The 19,755-nt window shown below is 56.2% G+C and overlaps 1 protein-coding gene and 2 long non-coding RNA genes across 3 annotated transcripts; all 3 read right to left on the reverse strand.

Annotated features, from left to right (window-relative positions):
• Nucleotides 1-613: 613 nt before the first annotated feature.
• LOC127472717 (WAS/WASL-interacting protein family member 1-like) lies at nucleotides 614-9,463 on the reverse strand. Its single transcript, XM_051791298.1, has 4 exons — nucleotides 9,438-9,463; nucleotides 8,583-9,179; nucleotides 6,953-7,057; nucleotides 614-1,407 (listed from the first exon to the last, which is right to left on the reverse strand). The coding sequence occupies exons 1-3, from the start codon at nucleotides 9,461-9,463 to the stop codon at nucleotides 6,985-6,987; spliced, it is 696 nt and encodes a 231-aa protein (XP_051647258.1). The 3' UTR covers nucleotides 614-1,407; nucleotides 6,953-6,984.
• Nucleotides 9,464-10,627: 1,164 nt separating this feature from the next.
• Nucleotides 10,628-11,613, reverse strand: LOC127472731 (uncharacterized). The gene is made up of 3 exons (XR_007905131.1): nucleotides 11,483-11,613; nucleotides 11,277-11,378; nucleotides 10,628-10,805 (listed from the first exon to the last, which is right to left on the reverse strand). It is a non-coding gene; the product is annotated as an uncharacterized LOC127472731 (long non-coding RNA).
• Nucleotides 11,614-11,714: 101 nt separating this feature from the next.
• Nucleotides 11,715-18,276, reverse strand: LOC127472729 (uncharacterized). Its single transcript, XR_007905129.1, has 5 exons — nucleotides 18,130-18,276; nucleotides 17,408-17,512; nucleotides 16,543-16,938; nucleotides 12,361-12,462; nucleotides 11,715-11,887 (listed from the first exon to the last, which is right to left on the reverse strand). It is a non-coding gene; the product is annotated as an uncharacterized LOC127472729 (long non-coding RNA).
• Between the last annotated feature and the right edge of the window lie 1,479 nt (nucleotides 18,277-19,755).

Consider the following 19,755-nt stretch of genomic DNA (forward strand, 5'->3'; position numbering starts at 1 on the left):
CGTCTGTTAAACAAGGAGATTGCAGGTCCTTTACAGGGGGCTCAGAAAACCGCGGCCAGAAGGGGAAGAACTGCGGCACTCAGGGGATACAATCGCCGACGGTTATTCCGTTTCCAAGGCACGGCTCCGTCCTACCTCATTTCTGCCACACGTTTAACCTTTTGTGCCGTATTTTTCCCAAGCCATCCCAAGACGCACAGTCCCCAGGATACCTGCCAGGCAGCAGACACCAGGAGCTGTTTGAAGCTCAGGGCAAAGCTTGCTCACATGTGCTGGGGCACCAGCTTCGTTTCCTCTGCACGTTCTAGAGGCTAATTAGCTCACCATCAAAGAGTAAATACTGACCCTGGAATTAGGAAAGGGAGGGAGGGGAACGATGCTTTTACTTCCATCAGGAGAGTCGAAGGATATCAAAACGATCCTTAGCATAGCCTGAACAATTTCCTAAGCAGAACCAGGAAATAAAGTCACAGTGACTCCTGACTTCCAGAGCACCCAGCGCTGCCTTTGCAGTCACCTTCACTACTTTTCTTTAACATGAAGGCCACCTAAGAGAGAGAAAGCCAGGCTCCTGCTTCTCCTTGAAGAAGGTACCAAAGAGCACTGTTCTATCTGAACGCAGCAGCAAGACCAGGACGCTCCTCCCAATACAAAATTAAAGCTATTAAAAAGCCAAGAATATAGGACAATCCTCCCTTTAAACTGAAGGGTATGGACCCAGCTAAACTGACAAATGGCAATTGAAACTTGAGCAACACAGTCCCCCGAGTCACCCAGCTGCACGAGGGGGAGCAGCAGACGGGGCAGGAGCAATCCCAGGTGCCCCTGGCAGCACAGCACTGCGGGCAGAGTGCCCAGGCAGCTCTGCCAGGGCCCACACCGTGTATGGGGTACGTACAGGGACGTTGCTGGGCTATCCCGACACTCCAGCACCCCTTCAGCACCCTGCAGGCAAACTTCGAGAGCACCCCTGCTAATGAGTTCCAAAGAAAGCTTCTCAGTGCTCCGGCTGATCTCCCTCTCTTGAAAGCACCCATTGAAATCTACAACTCCTTGTGACACCAAAACACACCCCTAAATGCCTTCCTTCTTGCCTTCAGCTCCTCGCTTACCTTTCACAGGCTTCTGCAGAGTGTTTTCAGATGCTTTGCTTGTATAAAAAAAAATTAACATCAACACATTTCTCGAACATATTCAAGAAATCTTTCATCAAATAATCTCTGTCACGTGTTCCCCCTGAGGTCTTCCTGCAAAATCCTGTGCCTCGCCATTCAGATTCATTCTTAACCTGTTAATAAGATCACGATCTCGCAGGTACTCACAGGAACCCCCTCAGGAGGATTTGCTGCTTCTCTCTGGGCCTGCACCAAGTCATCGTTCAGTTCTTGTCCCATGCTTGCCAGTGACCTAGAGAAACAAAAGGTACAATTATTGGTATTAATTATCACCACAGGCTTTGGGTTCACTGTTGGGTTAAGTGTTCTGGAAATATAAGGAGACAGTCCTCAACCCACTGGAGCTGATTTGTCTGTTCCCTGTTCTGCTTTTACAAACCCTGACACCACTCCTCAAGAATTATCACTGCTGCAGATCTGCAACAGAACAGCAGGTTCCTACTACATGTGTTTGCTTTTAAAATTAAATTCTTAGTACGTCTAGCTACATAATCAACATAAATACATGTATTGATAATCCTTGGGGGAAAGCTTGCCAGGGGAGAAAATATCCATTTTAGCACCACAATTTGATACACCTTCAGAAAAAGCAGAATTACCACCAGCTCCCAAGATCCCTTGTGAGGATCCCTTGCGACACCCAATGCAGCAGATATTGAAAAAGGAAGGAAAAAGCCAAGACTGTAGTGGAAAAAAAGAGGACAACAGAAATACATCAGTATGTAAAAAATCCCCCCCACCCCAGTAGTGGGAAACAACTAACTTACTGTTTGTCTTCTTTTTCTCATTACATAAATACTGAGTAGAAACTAATGAAACAGAATCCACAGAAGGCAGAGCTAAGATTCCTTTTTGGAAGTAAAAATATGTTTCTGTAATTTGGGTGATTTCAGTCTGCCAGTTTCTGTGGAGGAGGGCTCAAGTAAATCTACTCTCTCAGGTATAAAGAGCAGTAGACTAAAGAGGTAAGACGTGGAGTATCATTTTCAGGATAGGTTTCAGGTAGTTTTAAACCCAAAACACTGGAGATGCAGATTTGTAAAAATAAATGTGATATGAGACTTACTTTGTCTCTCAGAAGTGTTTAATTCATTTTTAAGAACAACAGAGGGCCCAATCAACAATAAAGGTTATTTCACCCCCTTGCCAATAACAACCCTGCAGCTTGCCTTCCTTTCTGTGCTGACAGCAGACAGCTTGGATGCAACAGCACTCATGGTACCAACGGGCACAATTCTCCAGCTGAACCAACTAATTCACCTCCTGGCATCTCCCACGAGGTATCCTATTAACTAGTGTAGCAAAACATCTGCTTCTGGGTGGTTTGTAAACAGAACATGTTTTCATTGGACTGGACTGCTTTTCTAAGAAAAAAAATCTTGTACAGGTAAAAACCCATCCAGCAGATGGGTGTTTCAGAGCCCACAGCTCCCAGGTAAAGGAGCAAAGGAGCAGCAGCACAGAAGGATCCAGAGGTGCCCAGGGAGGTTCAAGTGACTGTGTTTGGTAGGAATATTTGAAAACAAGCTGCTCTGCAGCTGTCTCAAGCCTGGAGCTCACAGAAAGGAAACGAGTTCCCCCTCCTGCTTCATTTTATACCTTGTCCAATGAAGGCAGAACCACACCGTGCAAAAGGGAAGAGAGCAGATGGTAACAGCAGTCCAATGTCCCCCCGATGGCCAGCACCAGGGCTCATTCCCTCCTCTGGCTGATGGAACAGAGAGCCAGGCTCTGCTCTCCCGCTCAGCAGGGGCACAGCCGGGATGTGGAGCCTTGGTGGGGGCAACATGTGCTGGTGACCCCGGGTACAGCACCAGAGCCTGAGCCTGGGGACACCGGGGACAGCACCAAACCCTGAGCCTGGGGACACCGGGTACAGCACCAAACCCTGAGCCTGGGGACACCGGGTACAGCACCAAACCCTGAGCCTGGGGACACCGGGTACAGCACCAAACCCTGAGCCTGGGGACACTGGGTACAGCACCAGAGCCTGAGCCTGGGGACACTGGGTACAGCACCAAACCCTGAGCCTGGGGACACCGGGTACAGCACCAAACCCTGAGCCTGGGGACACCGGGTACAGCACCAGAGCCTGAGCCTGGGGACACCGGGGACAGCACCAAACCCTGAGCCTGGGGACACCGGGTACAGCACCAGAGCCTGAGCCTGGGGACACCGGGTACGGCACCAAACCCTGAGCCTGGGGACACCGGGGACAGCACCAGAGCCTGAGCCTGGGGACACCGGGTACAGCACCAGAGCCTGAGCCTGGGGACACCGGGTACGGCACCAAACCCTGAGCCTGGGGACACCGGGTATGGCACCAGAGCCTGAGCCTGGGGACACCGGGTACAGCACCAGAGCCTGAGCCTGGGGACACCGGGTACAGCACCAGAGCCTGAGCCTGGGGACACCGGGTACGGCACGAGAGCCTGAGCCTGGGGACACCGGGTATGGTACCAGAGCCTGAGCCTGGGGACACCGGGTATGGCACCAGAGCCTGAGCCTGGGGACACCGGGTACAGCACCAGAGCCTGAGCCTGGGGACACCGGGTATGGTACCAGAGCCTGAGCCTGGGGACACCGGGTATGGCACCAGAGTCTGAGCCTGGGGACACCGGGTACAGCACCAGAGCCTGAGCCTGGGGACACCGGGTACAGCACCAGAGCCTGAGCCTGGGGACACCGGGTACAGCACCAGAGCCTGAGCATGGGGACACCGGGTACAGCACCAAACCCTGAGGCGCAGAGACAGCAGATCCCTCACCCTGAACAGCCTCCCCGTGCCACCCTCTGCCCCTCTGCCACTGCAGGCTCCACTGGACACACACTGCTCAGCATCGAGTCATGGAATGCTTGGGGCTGGAACTTGGGGCTTGCTTTTTTTTACCAGTGGAAAACACAAAGTATTTTTAAAGGAACTACTCTTATTTCTATTTTCCCTATCAACCTTCCCTTGACTTGTGACACGACACTAAAAAGTTTCAGCCTGCTTCACCAAGAATCCCAAAGGGAAAAGGAAAGCACTGCCTCCAGCCCCCCAGATTCATTACCCTCAACACGTGCTCATTTTTACCATTCGTAGAAAAAGTGCCACCATTTCTCCCGAGCCCATGCCTGACCTGGTAATGCTATTTAACTGAGCAACAGACATTCCAAAGGCAGAGGTGAGGATGCAGAGGAACCCACACAACCAGAGGAGAGAAAATATCGGCCCTGTGGTCCGAAGCAGCTTTGCAAGATGTGCAATGTGTAGCTACCCTGCAGCTAACTGTGCAAATACTGGTCAAGAGGAGCCTCCCTGCACACAAAGGAGGAGACTCAGCTCTTGAGCAAACCCTGTGTCATTTAAACCACAGCTACAAACCCAGAGAAGCATCCTAAGAACGATCCCTGTCTTTGTGCTCACCTATACTCCTGCCCTAACTCATATCCTGAGCCTGCCTTGCTGATTGGTTCCCACAGACAAACCCCACAAAGCAAATGGGAATTAGGGAAGCCTACAGTAAATGCAGCAGCTACACCCAACAGCCACTGGCTCACCCAGGGGCACAAAGGCAGCCCAGGCCACTGGGTTATTTCAGGGCTTTTTGGCAACTAGAGCTTGAAGCTGCTGCTGTGAGAGCCAAGGAGACCACCACGTTGTCACCCTGTCGGTCAGGGTGACACCTCCACCTACAAACTGATGGGGAACTAAAAAAAAACAACCACCAAAGCAGGACAGGAGGGCAGAACTGCCACCTCAGGCAACCAGAAGACAGACAAGCTGGTCTAGTGGAAGGTATCCCCCGCCTATGGCAGGGGGTTGGAAAGAGATGATCTTTAAGGTCCCTTCCAAACCAAAGCATTCTGGGATTCTATTAACACTTAACCCTAAAAAAAAAATACAGGAAAAAACGTCACTTATGCCTAAAGTAGAAGTTTGAAAGAGGATTGTACATGAGATACAGCAACAGCTGAACCACACAGCCCACGTGTCCTCAGCCCACAAGCACTACCAAAGGTGTGTGATCCATGCTGGTAAATTATTTCGTGATAATCTCACTATGGCACAAACAGGGAAAAGCACCACAGAACAAGGTGGTTCTACTGCTCACCAATCACATTGTCAAAATCAGTGTTCTAAAAATATTTTTAACTCCTTGTACCAAAGTACCAAAAAAAAAAGAAAAAAAAAAGAAAAGAAAAAGTTTCTTACTTATGGTAGTCATTAATTTTTCTCAAGAGGCCAGAAAAACACTTAGCTAAATGTTTTAAAATGCACAGACCAGTGAAACTGAGAGGGAAAGGGGCAAGAATAAAAGAGCAGGGGGAACCAGCTGGGAGATGGAAGAAAGTGTTACAGCAAAGCATGGAACTCTCAGGGTGGAGTGCCTTTTCATGGCAAGCACACGCTACAACAAGTGTGACAAGATAGAAGTGTAAAAACAACGGCCTAAACCCCAAAATTGCACATGCACTGCTCAAACTGCCCTTCTCAGAGACTTTCGGGGAGTACTTCAGATCTCCCCTCAAAGCCCTTTGGAAACGGAACTAAAACGTGCCTCGTGAAGAACCGTTTCCCTTGTAACAACATCCACAGTCCCGCACCGCACAGGACCGGACCCCTGGTAACAACACCCGGTAACCCATCCCTCCTAAAGGACCCGGGCTCTTGAAACAACTTCCAGGGTAAATCGCTGCACATAGAGCACCAGGTCCCTTATAACGATACCCACAGCAAAACACGCCACCAGGTCCCTTGTAACAGCGAAACACTTCCCCCCTTTTCCACGCCCGTGCTCCCTGTCCTGTCCCCAGCGACGCCAGGAGTTCGCAGCCTTGGCAAACTCACATTCCCGGGCTGCAGCTCCCAAGGGATGCCGCAGCTATTCAAGCGCACGCCCGCGGGGGGGGGGGAGGGATTCCCTCCGCCTGGCGCAGCCAAGAAATCCGCCCGCCGCTCCCCCTGTCCCGGCCTCGGAGAGGCGGCGGCTCTCTGGGAGCACAGCTGGAAGCGATGCGGCCTGCCCTCCGAGTGCGGGACAGCACACCTGCCGTGACTGCCCTCTCTCCAAAGAGCTTCCAGCGAGCAATCACTGGAAAGACCCAAATCCCAGCATGTGGGGCTCTTTCAATGGTGCTGTGAAACACCTCCCTTTTTGGGTTGAATAGCGGTCTAACAGCAGCAGGAGGCTGCCTTTGCCCATCCGAGCCTTGTCCCGAGCTCAGCTCAGCCCTGCAGAAGCCGCAGGACGGGTCATTCCCAGAGGAAGGGGGAATTACCGACGAGCCCCCTCACGGAACGGGCCCATAGGGCTCCACAGTGAACCCTGCCACCCCCGGGAGCCCAGCCGAGCCGAGCCGAGGCCCCGCAGCCCCTCAGCGCCCTCCCGCCCGCACACCTCAAGGTCCTGCCGGTCCCGCGGCGCCCTCCGCGGCCCCCAAGAAAGCCGCTTGCCCACGGAGCGGCGCGTGCGCAGAGCGAGTCCCGAGGGCCGGCGCGCCAAAGGCGGGGAGGGGAGAGGGGGCGGCGCGAGCCAGGAGGCTCTTTAGTGTGGCCCGGGCTAAGTTCCGGCCCTGGCGGCGCCACCTTGAGTGTGGCCTCGGGGCCAGGCTGGATGGGACTTGGGAGCATCCAACCGGGGATGAGAGGGGAAGGTGCCCCTGCCCACGGAAGACAGGGTGGCCTTTGAAGGTCCCCTTCAAATCAAATCGCTCTGGGATTCCCCTCCGAAACAACTCCCAAAGAGACACAGCAATCAAAGCAGAGGGACTGCACTCCCAGCTTTTCTTACCTGCAGGCACACACAGCACAGCACGCTGGACGTCAAAGCCACGGGGTTAGTCCTGCCAGAGGCGTCCGGCACAGTGTCCACGGTGACCGAAGGGAAAGAGGCAGCCTGGGAACACGGAGTAAAAGACACTGTCGTTAGGAGTACACCGAGCAATAGCCGGGTCATCCCCACAGGCAGCTTCGCTGTGCAGTCCCACAAAAAGCTCCGGCTCCGGATTTAAGCTCGGAGAAGCCCGGCAGTGCCAAAACACTCCCGCTCTCCGCTTCCCGGCCCGCCCCGACCGCCGGGCGCTGCCTCGCGGTCGCCGCCTGGCGGACACGGCCGGGAACGGCACTGCAGCCGCGCCCCCCCCTTGCGAGACCCGCGGCGCCTTTCGCGAGGACGGGCCTTTCTTCCCTAAAACCTGCCCTTCCCTAGGAAAAGCTGAGCAATTCACAGAGTTGCTGTTTTTATCCCGGCTTCCCAAAGGACTTCTCTCTCCCGGCGGCAGCGGCAGCGGCGGCAGCAGCAGCAACGCTCCCCGGGAAGCCCTGACGGAGGCTGGGAACTGACACACAACAAGCCAAGAGCATTAACTCGGCCCCAAAACACTCCACAACAGACCAATTTACAGTCCCCTTTACCTCCTCTCCCCCGCGCAGGCCCAGGCTTTGGGATTCCAAGGCAAACCCCGAGAGGCCCAGAGAGCAGCAGCCCCTCAGCCCCAGCACGGCCTCCCCCGGGCTCCCCCGGCCGGGAACCGGCCCAGCCAGCCCCTGCTGTGCAGCACAGCAGGCGGGGGGATGACTTTTGGGACCCCTCCCTGGCCGCTGCAGAGCAATGCAGGCATCGGGGCCAAGTCCTGCCCGGACCCCGGGCACTGCAGACAGTTCAGCCCCAGCAGCAGCGGCAGCAGCAGCCCCAGCAGCAGCAGCAGCTGTTCTGCCTCTTGCTCCCCTCTCATTTGCAACCGAACGGTGAGGAACAAGCCCCGGGCACAATCGGCACCGAGCAGCAAGGCCTGGGCTCGCCAGAGGCCCGGGCCTGCCTACTCCAGGCTCTGGGCTTCCTTTGCTTTCTTCCCCCGCAATTCTCTTGCCCCGGCAAGCGTTAAAAGACAGACTGCCCGGTGAGACGTGCCCCGAAACAGCCATCAGTTCCAAGGCCAGAAAATCTCAGGGCCACACTTCGAAACCCTGCCGCGAGGCCCCCGGAGAAGCCAAGGGGAGCTGGGATTCCCTGGAGTCCCAGGGAACCGAGGGGAAGGTGGCAAAGGGGCTGAGAGCAAAACCCCCCCCAGCTGCTTCTCCCTGCAACCCCTCCGGCAGGCGCAGCTGCCCTGGGATTTCATGCCCCTCGTGTCTCTTGCGAGCTCAACGAGCGAACAAAGGGGTTCTGCAAGATCCGCTTCGTCTGTCCCTGAGGCGGCACAGACCCTCCCTGCGGGGGGGGTGCGATGCCAGGGCACATCCGAGCCCGGCCCTGCCGCCCGCCGCTCTCGCCGCCCCTTCTCCTGGCGGCGGCACGCAGGTGCGAGTGTCTCCGCAGAGGCGAGAAACCTGCCTGTCGCTTCCCCTGCCTGCAGGCCCCGCTGGCCGCGGCAGAGGCAGAAGAGCTGCCGCCGCCGCCCCCCCGCCGGGCCCCCGCTTACCCCGGCGACGATCTCCTGCAGAGCCCGACGTCGGATCTGCCGCCGTGGGTCGCTTCCGGGGGGGGGGGGAGGCGGCGGCGCAGCCCGGACAGCATCTCCGGGGCACGGCGGGACCGAACGGGAGCGGAGCGGAGCGGGGCGGGCGGGCGGTGACTGCCTGAGGTCCCGCGCCTGCGCAGCGGCGCCGAGAGGGGGCTGCCCGCGCCGGTGCCTGCCGCCGCCCGCGAACCTGCCGCCTGCGCCCGGCGCCGCCGAGCGCCCCGCCCCGCCCCGTCCCCACAGCGGGAAGCGGCGCGGCGAGACGGCGCTGCGGGCGCGGGGCGGGGGTCCGGGTCGGGGCGGAGGTCAGGCAACAGGAAAAACGCCTCTCTGAGGCGAGGGGGCCTCTCGCCGCCATCTTGAGTGTGGCCTGGGCTAAGTTCCGGTCCTGGCGGCGCCGTCTTGAGTGTGGCCTCGGGGCGAACTTCCGGGCCGGGGCCGCCATCTTTGTGTAGGGCCTTGAAGGACTTCCTGTCTTGGCGCCGCCATCTTTCTTTCTGGGTGGCCTCGAAGCACTTCCGGTCCGGGTGGTACGTCCTCGAAAACAGCCCGGGCGCTCTCTACTTCCGGTGCCCCGGTTTACCCGGAGAACGACCCTCGCTAATTTCTGCGCTTTCGCCCCAAAACCCTTCACGTTATTCCCCCCGCGCACACCCCGGGAGAGACGGGAGACCGCAGCTCCCCCCGTGCCGCCGGAGCCGGCCCTCAAGTCGAGCGGGGAGCGCTGCAGCGGCACAGGAGCCAATGCGCATGAGTCGCCGCTTCCCCTCGCCCGGCCGCCCTCACTTACCACCTGATCGCCGGCGTCTCACTTACGACTGCGCATGCGCCGCCGTCGCCATCTTGTTTGCCCCCCCAAGCCGACCCCCTTCGTTCTCTCTCACTGCGCGCGCCTCGCCCGCTTTGCCGGGACCCCTCCCTCACATTTCGCGGCACCCTCTCCGCTGCCTTTTCGGCTCCCCGGCCTTCCCCCGCCCACCTTTTGGGGTCCCCTTCTCACACTTTAGGGGGGACCCCCAAGTGATGGGGCGGGGCGGGGCGGGGAGTAAACCCCGGGGTGCCCAAGAAGCCTTGTCTTCCCCTTTCATTTCACTTGGCATTTTATTAGGGCCTTTTTAGTTTGCTCGCTTTGATTTTTTTTCTTTAATTTTCTTTTGTATTTTATATTGCCTTCTTTATTGCCTTAATTTTTTATTCGCCTAATTTTTCCTTTCCTTTCCTTTCTCCTTGCCTTTCCTTTCTCCTTTCCTTTCTCCTTGCCTTTCCTTTCTCCTTGCCTTTCCTTTCTCCTTGCCTTTCCTTTCTCCTTTCCTTTCTCCTTGCCTTTCCTTTCTCCTTGCCTTTCCTTTCTCCTTGCCTTTCCTTTCTCCTTTCCTTTCTCCTTGCCTTTCCTTTCTCCTTTCCTTTCTCCTTGCCTTTCCTTTCTCCTTTCCTTTCTCCTTGCCTTTCCTTTCTCCTTTCCTTTCTCCTTGCCTTTCCTTTCTCCTTTCCTTTCTCCTTGCCTTTCCTTTCTCCTTTCCTTTCTCCTTGCCTTTCCTTTCTCCTTTCCTTTCTCCTTGCCTTTCCTTTCTCCTTTCCTTTCTCCTTGCCTTTCCTTTCTCCTTTCCTTTCTCCTTGCCTTTCCTTTCTCCTTTCCTTTCTCCTTGCCTTTCCTTTCTCCTTTCCTTTCTCCTTGCCTTTCCTTTCTCCTTTCCTTTCTCGTTTGGTTTTTATTTTTTTTAGTTCTTAGTCCTCCAGAGAGGAAGAAAGAACACTGCAGCTCCTCTGGGACGCAGAAAGGCTCCCCTGCCCTTCCCTTAAACACAACGCCTGCCAGGAGGACCCCGCAAGCCCGCTCCGCTCCTGCCAGGCACCGGGGCTCACCCCCAGGGGGGCTTTGCCAGCACCCAGTGGAAATTAAAATTACAGCCTGGGCAGGAAATTCAAATTACAAGCCGGCAGGACCGCTCCTGGCCAAGGCCACCGGTCCGTGCAAGTCAGACCACTGACCACCCAGGGCTGGGGACTTTCGGGGGCACGCTTCCAGCTTTTATTCTCCAGAGACTCCAGTTCTTCCTGGCACCCCTTGCTTCAGTCTTCCCCTGCTGGAAGAGGTCACTTAGTCTTTCGAGGGGGCCAGATTGCCAAGGCCCGGTCGGTCCATTCTCACGAGGAAAGAAAGGTAGCTTTGTCTCGTACAGGACGCTGAGGGGGGAGACACAAAATAAAAGTTTAATTTAAAACAACTACCGAGAAGAGAAAGCAATTCAAACAGAAGGCAGACGAGACTCGTGCAAACCCCGATACATTTGACTTCAAAGGAGAATTATTTCCCTCTGCACCTAACAGAATGTCATTTTCACTCGGGTCCCGCTTCCCATCCTCGAACAAAACACGCTGACAACATTTTTCACAATGCCAGTGGAGAGCTATTAGAGCACACTGCACAGGGAACCCGAGGCTGCCCCTGGATCCCTGCAAGTGTTCCAGGCCAGGCTGGATGGGACTTGCAGCATCCAGCCGGGGATGAGCGTGGAAGGTGCCCCTGCCCACGGAAGACAGGCTGGCCTTTGAAGGTCCCCTTCAAACCAAATCACTCTCTCATTCCCCTCCAAAAAAACTCCCAAAGAGACACAGCAACCAAAGCAGAGGGACTGCACTCCCAGCTTTTCTTACCTGCAGGCACACACAGCACAGCATGTTGGGCAAAAAAGCCACAGGGTTAGTCCTGCCAGAGGCGTCCGGCACACCCACGGCGACCGAAGGGAAAGAGGCAGCCTGGGAACACGGAGTAAAAGGCACTTTAATTAGGACTACACTGAGCAATAGCCAGGTCATTCCCACAGACAGCTTCACCGTCCAGTCGTCCAAAAAGCACTCACCGAGGCCTCAGGTAGGATGGTTCCTGACGCTGACCGGGTGAATACCTCCCTGGAAGCCCGCTCTGCTCCTGCCAGGCACTGGGGCTCACCCCCAGGGGGGCTTTGCCAGCACCCAGTGGAAATTAAAATTACAGCCTAGGCAGGAAATTCAAATTACAGGCCGGCAGGACCGCTCCTGGCCGAGGCCACCGGTCCGTGCAAGTCAGACCACTGACCACCCAGGGCTGGGGACTTTCGGGGGCACGCTTCCAGCTTTTATTCTCCAGAGACTCCAGTTCTTCCTGGCACCCCTTGCTTCAGTCTTCCCCTGCTGGAAGAGGTCACTTAGTCTTTCGAGGGGCCAAATTGCCAAGGCCTGGTCGGTCCATTCCCACGAGGAAAGGTAGCTTGGTCTTGGACAGGATACTGGGGGGGGGAGACACAAAATAAAAGTTTAATTTAAAAGAACTGCCTAGAATAGAAAGCAATTCAAACATAAGTCAGACAAGACTCGTGCAAAACTGAATTACATTGGACTTCAAAGGATAATTATCTTTCTCTGCACCTCAGAGAACGCAATTTTCACCCAGGTCCCGCTTACCATTGTCACACAAAACGTGCTGACAAAATTTTTCATGATGCCAGTGGAGAGAAATCAGAGCACACTGCACAGGGAACCCGAGGCTGCCCCTGGATCCCTGCAAGTGTTCCAGGCCAGGCTGGATGGGACTTGGAGCATCCAACCGGGGATGAGAGGGGAAGGTGTCCCTGCCCACGGAAGGCAGGGTGCCCTTTGAAGGTCCCCTTCAAACCAAATCGCTCTCTCATTCCCCTCCAAAATCACTCCCAAAGAGACACAGCAATCAAAGCAGAGGGACTGCACTCCCAGCTTTTCTTACCTGCAGGCACACACAGCACAGCACGTTGGACATAAAAGCCACAGGGTTAGTCCTGCCAGAGGCGTCCGGCACACCCACGGCGACCGAAGGGAAAGAGGCAGCCTGGGAACACGGAGTAAAAGACACCTTAATTAGGACTACACTGAGCCATAGCCAGGTCATTCCCACAGACAGCTTCACCGTCCAGTCACACAAAAAGCACTGACCTCCCAGGGCCTCAGTTAGGATGGCTCCTGACGCTGACACCTCCGTTTGCCCCGGGGGGTCAAGAATAACATGCCTGGGAAGAAGTCACCCCCAACAACAAAAAGGGAAAATTAGTGAAGCACGGGGTCCTCTTCTGACTAGATTGCCACCAGCATTCCATAGCAAATGCCACGACTATTCTGTTACAGAGGAGAAAACCCTGTTCTCCCAAACAAACAGCGAGGAGATTTATGGGCATGCCTGAAAATTTCCTGTGAGGAACTTTTTGTAACTAAGGAGCAGGTGCTATCTTGAGTTGAAGGCACCAATTTGACAGACACTTAGGACAGCAAACTCTTCAGCAGAGCAATTAACTGCAGCCTATTTGAACAGCAGGGGAGAGAAAATGACAGTCGAAGGGAAGACAAGAAAAGCAGAACTGGAATCAGCAGACTTTTCTTCCATCTCTCCCGAGAAAGTCTAGTTTGTCTGTTCTAATAATTCTATGCCCTTTTCTACATGAAACTTAGGCTGAAAAAACAACTAGAAAACACGGAGAGAAGCTTTTTAGAATTTCACGTGATTTTCCCAAACCGATGCCAGAAAAGCAGAACTCGGTAGAATGTACTCACCTGGAGGCCTTTGGTCTTTTCTTCCATAAGCTTCGTCACCTGATTGAAAAAGCAGAGTAGACTCGGTATTTAGGCTCCCAACAGGAAAACTTCCCCTTCATTTCCTAAAAGAAACTACATTAATCTGCACAGCTGCAGGCGCGTCTCCAGCTGTTAAAGCCTTTCAGCTTTTCGGAGGGTGAGAATGCCCTGCTAAGGAAGGCTGAAAACTGCTCGGAGCCTGCACAGGTCCAAGAGCCCCTTGATTTTGTCTGTGTTCCAGTCCCTGGCTAAAGAAACGGCAGAACAAGCGCAGTTGTTCCTTGCCTCTTCCCTAAGAGGTTTGGCCAGGTGCTGGGCCAGCCCGGGCACTCCGGGGGAAGGCCGGCAGTGCCCAAGCAGCGCCGCTTTGCCAGGGGCGTCGCTTGCAAGAGCGCCGCCGAGCGCCGGGCCCTGCAGCCGCGTGCGGCGCTGCAGCCGCGGGCATCTCCTCCCCCCCCCCCCCCTCCTTGGCGAGACCCGCGGCGCCTTTGGACGCGCCCAGCTTACCCCGGGGCCGATCTCCGTCGGATCTGCCGCCGTGGGTCGCTTCCGGGGGGGGGAAGGCGGCGGCGCAGCCCCGATAGCATCTCCAGGGCACGGCGGGAGCGGGAGCGGGAGCGGGAGCGGGAGCGGGAGCAGGAGCGGGAGCGGGAGTGGAGCGGAGCGGATCGGGGCGAGCGGGCGGCGCGGCGCGGCGTGGGCGCGTGGGGTCCTGAGACGGGGGCTGCCCGCGCCAGTGCCTGCCGCCGCTCACGAACCTGCCGCCCGCGCCTGGCGCCGCCGAGCGCCGCGCCCTGTCCCTGCAGGGGGAAGCGGCGCGGCGAGACGGCGCTGCGGGCTAGGGGCGGGGGTTCGGGTCGCGGCGGAGGTCAGGCAGCAGGATAAACGCCTCTCTGAGGCGACGGGGCCTCTCGCCGCCATCTTTAGTGTGGCCTGGGCTAAGTTCCGGTCCTGGCGGCGCCATCTTGAGTGTGGCGTCGGGGCGGACTTTCGGGCCGGGGCCGCCATCTTTAGTGTGGTCGTTTCGGTCCTGGTGGCGCCATCTTTACTATGGGCTTGGCGGACTTCCGGGCCGGGGCCTTGGAGGACTTCTGGTCGCTCTCTACTTCCGGTGCCCGACTTTACCCAAATTAGCGTCCCTCCTCGCTAATTTCTGCGCTTTCACCCCAAGAAATCTTCACGTTATTCCCCCCGCACACACCCCAGGAGAGACGGGAGACCGTGAGTCTCGCCCTGCCGCCGGAACCGGCCCTTAACTCGAGCAGGGAGCGCTGCACCGGCACGAGAGCCACTGCGCATGCGTCGTCGTCCCTCGCCTGCCTGCCCTTACTTACCACGTGATCGCCGGCGTCTTGCCAACGACTGCGCATGCGCCGGCGTCGCCACATTGGCTTGCCCCCCACCCCGCCGCCCGACCGCCCGGCTTCGCTTTCTTACTGCGGCTCCCCCTCCACTTTTCCGGCTCCCTGGGGTTCCCTCACCCACATTTTGGGGTCCCCTTCTCACATTTTAGGGGTGATGACCCCGCAATTTACGGTTCGGGGGGGGGAGGAGAGGAAACGGGGTGCCCAAGAAGGGGTTTCTTTTTTTTTTTTCTCTTTTATTTCATTTTCATTTTATTTCCTTTTTAGTTTTTTTGCCTTTTTTTTTTAATTTTCTTTTCTTTTTTATATTTCCTTCTTTATTTCGTTTATTTTTTATTCTCTTTATTTTTCATTTTCTCTCCCAGTGCTCCCCAGTAACACCCAGTGCTCCCCAACAACCCCCAGTAACACCCAGTGCTCCCCAAAAATTGACCCAAAACCGACCCAAATCACCCCAAAAGCTGACCCAAAACTGACCCCAAAACCTGACCCAAATCATCCCAAAAGCTGACCCAAAACTGACCCCAATCATCCCAAAAGCTGACCCAAATCACCCCAAACAATGACCCCAAACTGACCCCAAAAACTGACCCAAATCATCCCCAAAACTGACCCAAAATTCTGCATTTATTTGGCATCATTTCCTCTCAAAAACAACATCTGCGATTTAGTTGATTGCTAAAGCCATCATTTTAAAATCATCCCAGGAATCCAAAGGGACTGGAAAACACACAGAAATCATTCCTGCACCCACCAAAGCATTAGGAATTGGAACCCCATTCCCTCATCTCTCTCCTTGTTCTTCTTGGCTGGAAAACCTGATGATCCCCACTGGCTATTTTTAGGCCGCTTTTCTTCCACAGCTCCTTTCCTCCCGGCTGAAACCTCCTGGCATCTTCAGGGCTTATCTGGAGGGAAGCCCCTCTGAAGTATTTCCTCTCGTGGCAATTCTGTGGGATGAAGAAGTAAAAAAAGCACATCAAGAGCTCCTTCTACCCCCTTCCCTCGCAAACACCCTCCCAGTTTGTCCTTGGCAGCTCCATCCCCCCGGCAGCCGACGCTTCGGCTCCGCTGGGAAAGGGACAGCAAGTGCAGAAGCAAGTTCAGTGCTGGGCAGGGGCTCCCTGGGGAACGGCACTTCAGTGCTTTAGTCCGTGGCCTTTCCTGCTGCCCTCCCTCCTGGAGGCAGAGGATGACCCGTCCCTTGTTTCTCCCACGCTGGCAGACCCAGGTCCTGCTCCTTTGGCCCCACTTTTCTTGGCAGACCCGGCATCATTTCCCAGGGTCCCCAGGAAACTTCTGCACTTGACCCACTGCTAAGTGCAGAGCACAGGGCGAGGGAAGGACAAATTTCTCGGCACCCACCCCCTGGAATTTCCCTCCTCCGCAGCACGCTCCCGTTCCCGCTGTCTCTGGAGGTGCCCGCACGAGTCCTCCTTCTCCCAGCACCTCAGAGAATGTCCTTTTCACCCAGGTCCTGCTTAACGTCGTCCAACAAAACACGCTGACAACATTTTTCACGATGCCAGTGGAGAGCTATTAGAGCACACTGCACAGGGAAGCTGAGCCTGCCCCATCCCTGCAAGTGTTCCAGGCCAGGCTGGACGGGACTCGCAGCAACCGGGGACAGTGGAAGGTGTCCCTGCCCACGGAAGACAGGCTGGCCTTTGAAGGTCCCCTTCAAACCAAATCGCTCTGGGATTCCCCTCCAAAATCACTCCCAAAGAGACACAGCAAGCAAAGCAGAGGGACTGCACTCCCAGCTTTTCTTACCTGCAGGCACACACAGCACCGCACGCTGGACATAAAAGCCACAGGGTTAGTCCTGCCAGAGGCGTCCGGCACACCCACGGCGACCGAAGGGAAAGAGGCAGCCTGGGAACACGGAGTAAAAGACACCTTAATTAGGACTACACTGAGCCATAGCCAGGTCATTCCCACAGACAGCTTCACCGTCCAGTCGTCCAAAAAGCACTCACCGAGGCCTCAGGTAGGATGGTTCCTGACGCTGACCAGGTGAATACCTCCCTGGAAGCCCGCTCTGCTCCTGCCAGGCACTGGGGCTCACCCAGAGGGGCTTTGCCAAGCATCCAAGGGAAATTAAAATTACAGCCTGGGCAAAGGCGCTTCCCGCAGGACCGCTCCTGGCCAAGGCCACCGGTCCGTGCAAGTCAGACCACTGACCACCCAGGGCTGGGGATTTTCAGGGGCACGCTTCCAGCTTTTATTCTCCAGAGACTCCAGTTCTTCCTGGCACCCCTTGCTTCAGTCTTCCCCTGCTGGAAGAGGTCACTTTAGTCTTTCAAGGGGCCAGATTGCCAAAGCCCGGCCAGTCCGTTCCCACGAGGAAAGGTAGCTTTGTCTCGTACAGGATGCTGAGGGGGGAGACACAAAATAAAAGTTTAATTTAAAAGAACTGCCGAGAAGAGAAAGCAATTCAAACAGAAGGCAGACGAGACTCGTGCAAAACCCAATACATTTGACTTCAAAGGAGAATTATTTCCCTCTGCAACTCAGAGAAGGCAATTTTCACCCGGGTCCCGCTTACCATTGTCACACAAAACGTGCTGACAAAATTTTTCGTGATGCCAGTGGAGAGCTATCAGAGCACACTGCACAGGGAAGCCAAGGCTACTCCTGGATCCCTGCAAGTGTTCCAGGCCAGGCTGGATGGGACTTGCAGCATCCAACTGGGGATGAGTGGAAGGTGCCCCTGCCCACGGAAGGCAGGGTGCCCTTTGAAGGTCCCCTTCAAACCAAATCGCTCTCTGATTCCCCTCCGAAACAACTCCCAAAGAGACACAGCAATCAAAGCAGAGGGACTGCACTCCCAGCTTTTCTTACCTGCAGGCACACACAGCACAGCACGCTGGACGTCAAAGCCACGGGGTTAGTCCTGCCAGAGGCGTCCGGCACAGTGTCCACGGTGACCGAAGGGAAAGAGGCAGCCTGGGAACACGGAGTAAAAGACACTGTCGTTAGGAGTACACCGAGCAAGAGCCGGGTCATCCCCACAGGCAGCTTCGCTGTGCAGTCCCACAAAAAGCTCCGGCTCCGGATTTAAGCTCGGAGAAGCCCGGCAGTGCCAAAACACTCCCGCTCTCCGCTTCCCGGCCCGCCCCGACCGCCGGGCGCTGCCTCGCGGTCGCCGCCTGGCGGACACGGCCGGGAACGGCACTGCAGCCGCGCCCCCCCCTTGCGAGACCCGCGGCGCCTTTCGCGAGGACGGGCCTTTCTTCCCTAAAACCTGCCCTTCCCTAGGAAAAGCTGAGCAATTCACAGAGTTGCTGTTTTTATCCCGGCTTCCCAAAGGATTTCTCTCTCCTGGCAGCATAGACAGGGTCCCTGAGGCAGCACAGACCCTCCCCGGGGAACTGCAACGCCAGGGCACATCCGAACCCGGCCCTGTCGCCTGCTGCTCTCTCCGCCCCTTCTCCTGGCGGCGGCACGCAGGTGTCTCCGCAGAGGCGAGAAACTTGCCTTTAGCTTCCCCTGCCTGCAGTCCCCCGATGGTCGCGGGAGAGGCAGAAGAGCGGCTGCGCCCCCGCCGTGCCCCCGCCGCTTACCCCGGGGACGATCTCCTGGAGAGCCGGACGTCGGATCTGCCGCCGTGGGTCGCTTCCAGGGGGAGAAGGCGGCGGCGCAGCCCCGACAGCATCTCCGGGGCACGGCGGGACAGAGCGGGGCGGGAGCGGGAGCAGAGCGGAACGGGGCGGCAGTATCTGCCTGGGGCCCTCGCGCCTGCGCCGCACACCGCGGCCCCGAGAGGGGGCTGCCGCGCCGGTGCCTGCCGCCGCCCACGAACCTGCCGCCCGCGCCCGGCGCCGCCGAGCGCCCCGCCCTGTCCCCACAGCGGGAAGCGGCGCGGCGAGACGGCGCTGCGGGTTCGGGGCGGGGGTCCGGGTCGGGGCGGAGGTCAGGCAACAGGATAAACGCCTCTCTGAGGCAAGGGGGCCTCTCACCGCCATCTTTAGTGTGGTCGCGGCTAAGTTCCGGTCCTGGTGGCGCCATCTTTACTATGGGCGGGCCCCGACCAGAAGTCCGCCATCTTTGTGTACGGCATTGGAGGACTTCCGGTGAGGGCGCCGCCATCTTTCTTTCTGGGTGGCCTCGCAGAACTTCCGGTCCAGGAGGGCGCCATTTTTGGTGGTGCGCCGTCGAAAATAGTCCGGTCGCTCTCTACTTCCGGTGCCCGAGTTTACCCAAATTAGCGTCCCTCGCTAATTTCTGCGCTTTCACCCCAAAAATCTTCATGTTATTCCTCCCCCACACACCCCTGGAGAGACGGGAGACCGCAAGTCCCGCTGTGCCGCCGGAGACGGCCCTTAACTTGAGCAGGGAGCGCTGCACTGGCACGAGAGCCACTGCGCATGCGTCAACGGTCCCTCTCCTGGCTGCCCTTAGTTACCACGTGATCTCCGGCGTTTTGCCAACGACTGCGCATGCGCCGTCTTCGCCACTTTGGTTGCCCCCCCCATCGCCCGACCGCTCGGCTCCGCTCTCGCACTGCGCGCGCCTCGCCCGCTTTGCCGGGGCCCTCCCTCACATTTCGCGGCTCCCCCTCCGCTGCTTTTTCGGCTCCCTGGGGTTCCCCCACCCACGTTTTGGGGTCCCCTTCTCACATTTTAGGGGTGACCCCCAATTTACGGGTCGGAGGGCGGGGCGGGGAGTAAACGGGGTGCCCAAGAAGGGTTGTTTTTCTGTTTCATTTCACTTTTCATTTTATTTCCTTTTTAGTTTGTTCGCTTTTATTTTTTTTCTTTAATTTTCTTTTGTATTTTACATTCTTAATTTCATTAATTTTTTATGCTCTTTATTTTTCATTTTCTTTCTCGTTTGGTTTTTATTTTTATTTTATTTTCAGTTTCCTTTTTTTTTTTTTTTTTTTTTAATTTTTAAAATGCTTCCCCTTCCCACTGGTCTTTTTTCCCTCAAGAAGCACTATTTTTGTGGCTTTTTTAAATCTTTTTTTCCCCAAGAGGGTCCCTTGTAATGGAAGGTTCCCCTCGATGGAACTCTTAAAATGGCACATAAAGAGGTCCGTCTCAATTTTAATTCTCAAAAATGAGGGACTAGAGGGATTCTCCCTCAATTTAAACCTTCAGATGATGAAAATGGCCTCATAAAGGTTTTCCCCTTCCATTTAAACCAAAAAATAAGGGAATAAGAGATTGCGTGTCAATTAAAACCTC

Source organism: Manacus candei, unplaced genomic scaffold (genome assembly GCF_025592945.1).
Source record: "Manacus candei isolate 608988 ecotype Guabito, Panama unplaced genomic scaffold, ASM2559294v1 h1tg000031l, whole genome shotgun sequence".
Lineage (NCBI taxonomy): Eukaryota > Metazoa > Chordata > Aves > Passeriformes > Pipridae > Manacus > Manacus candei.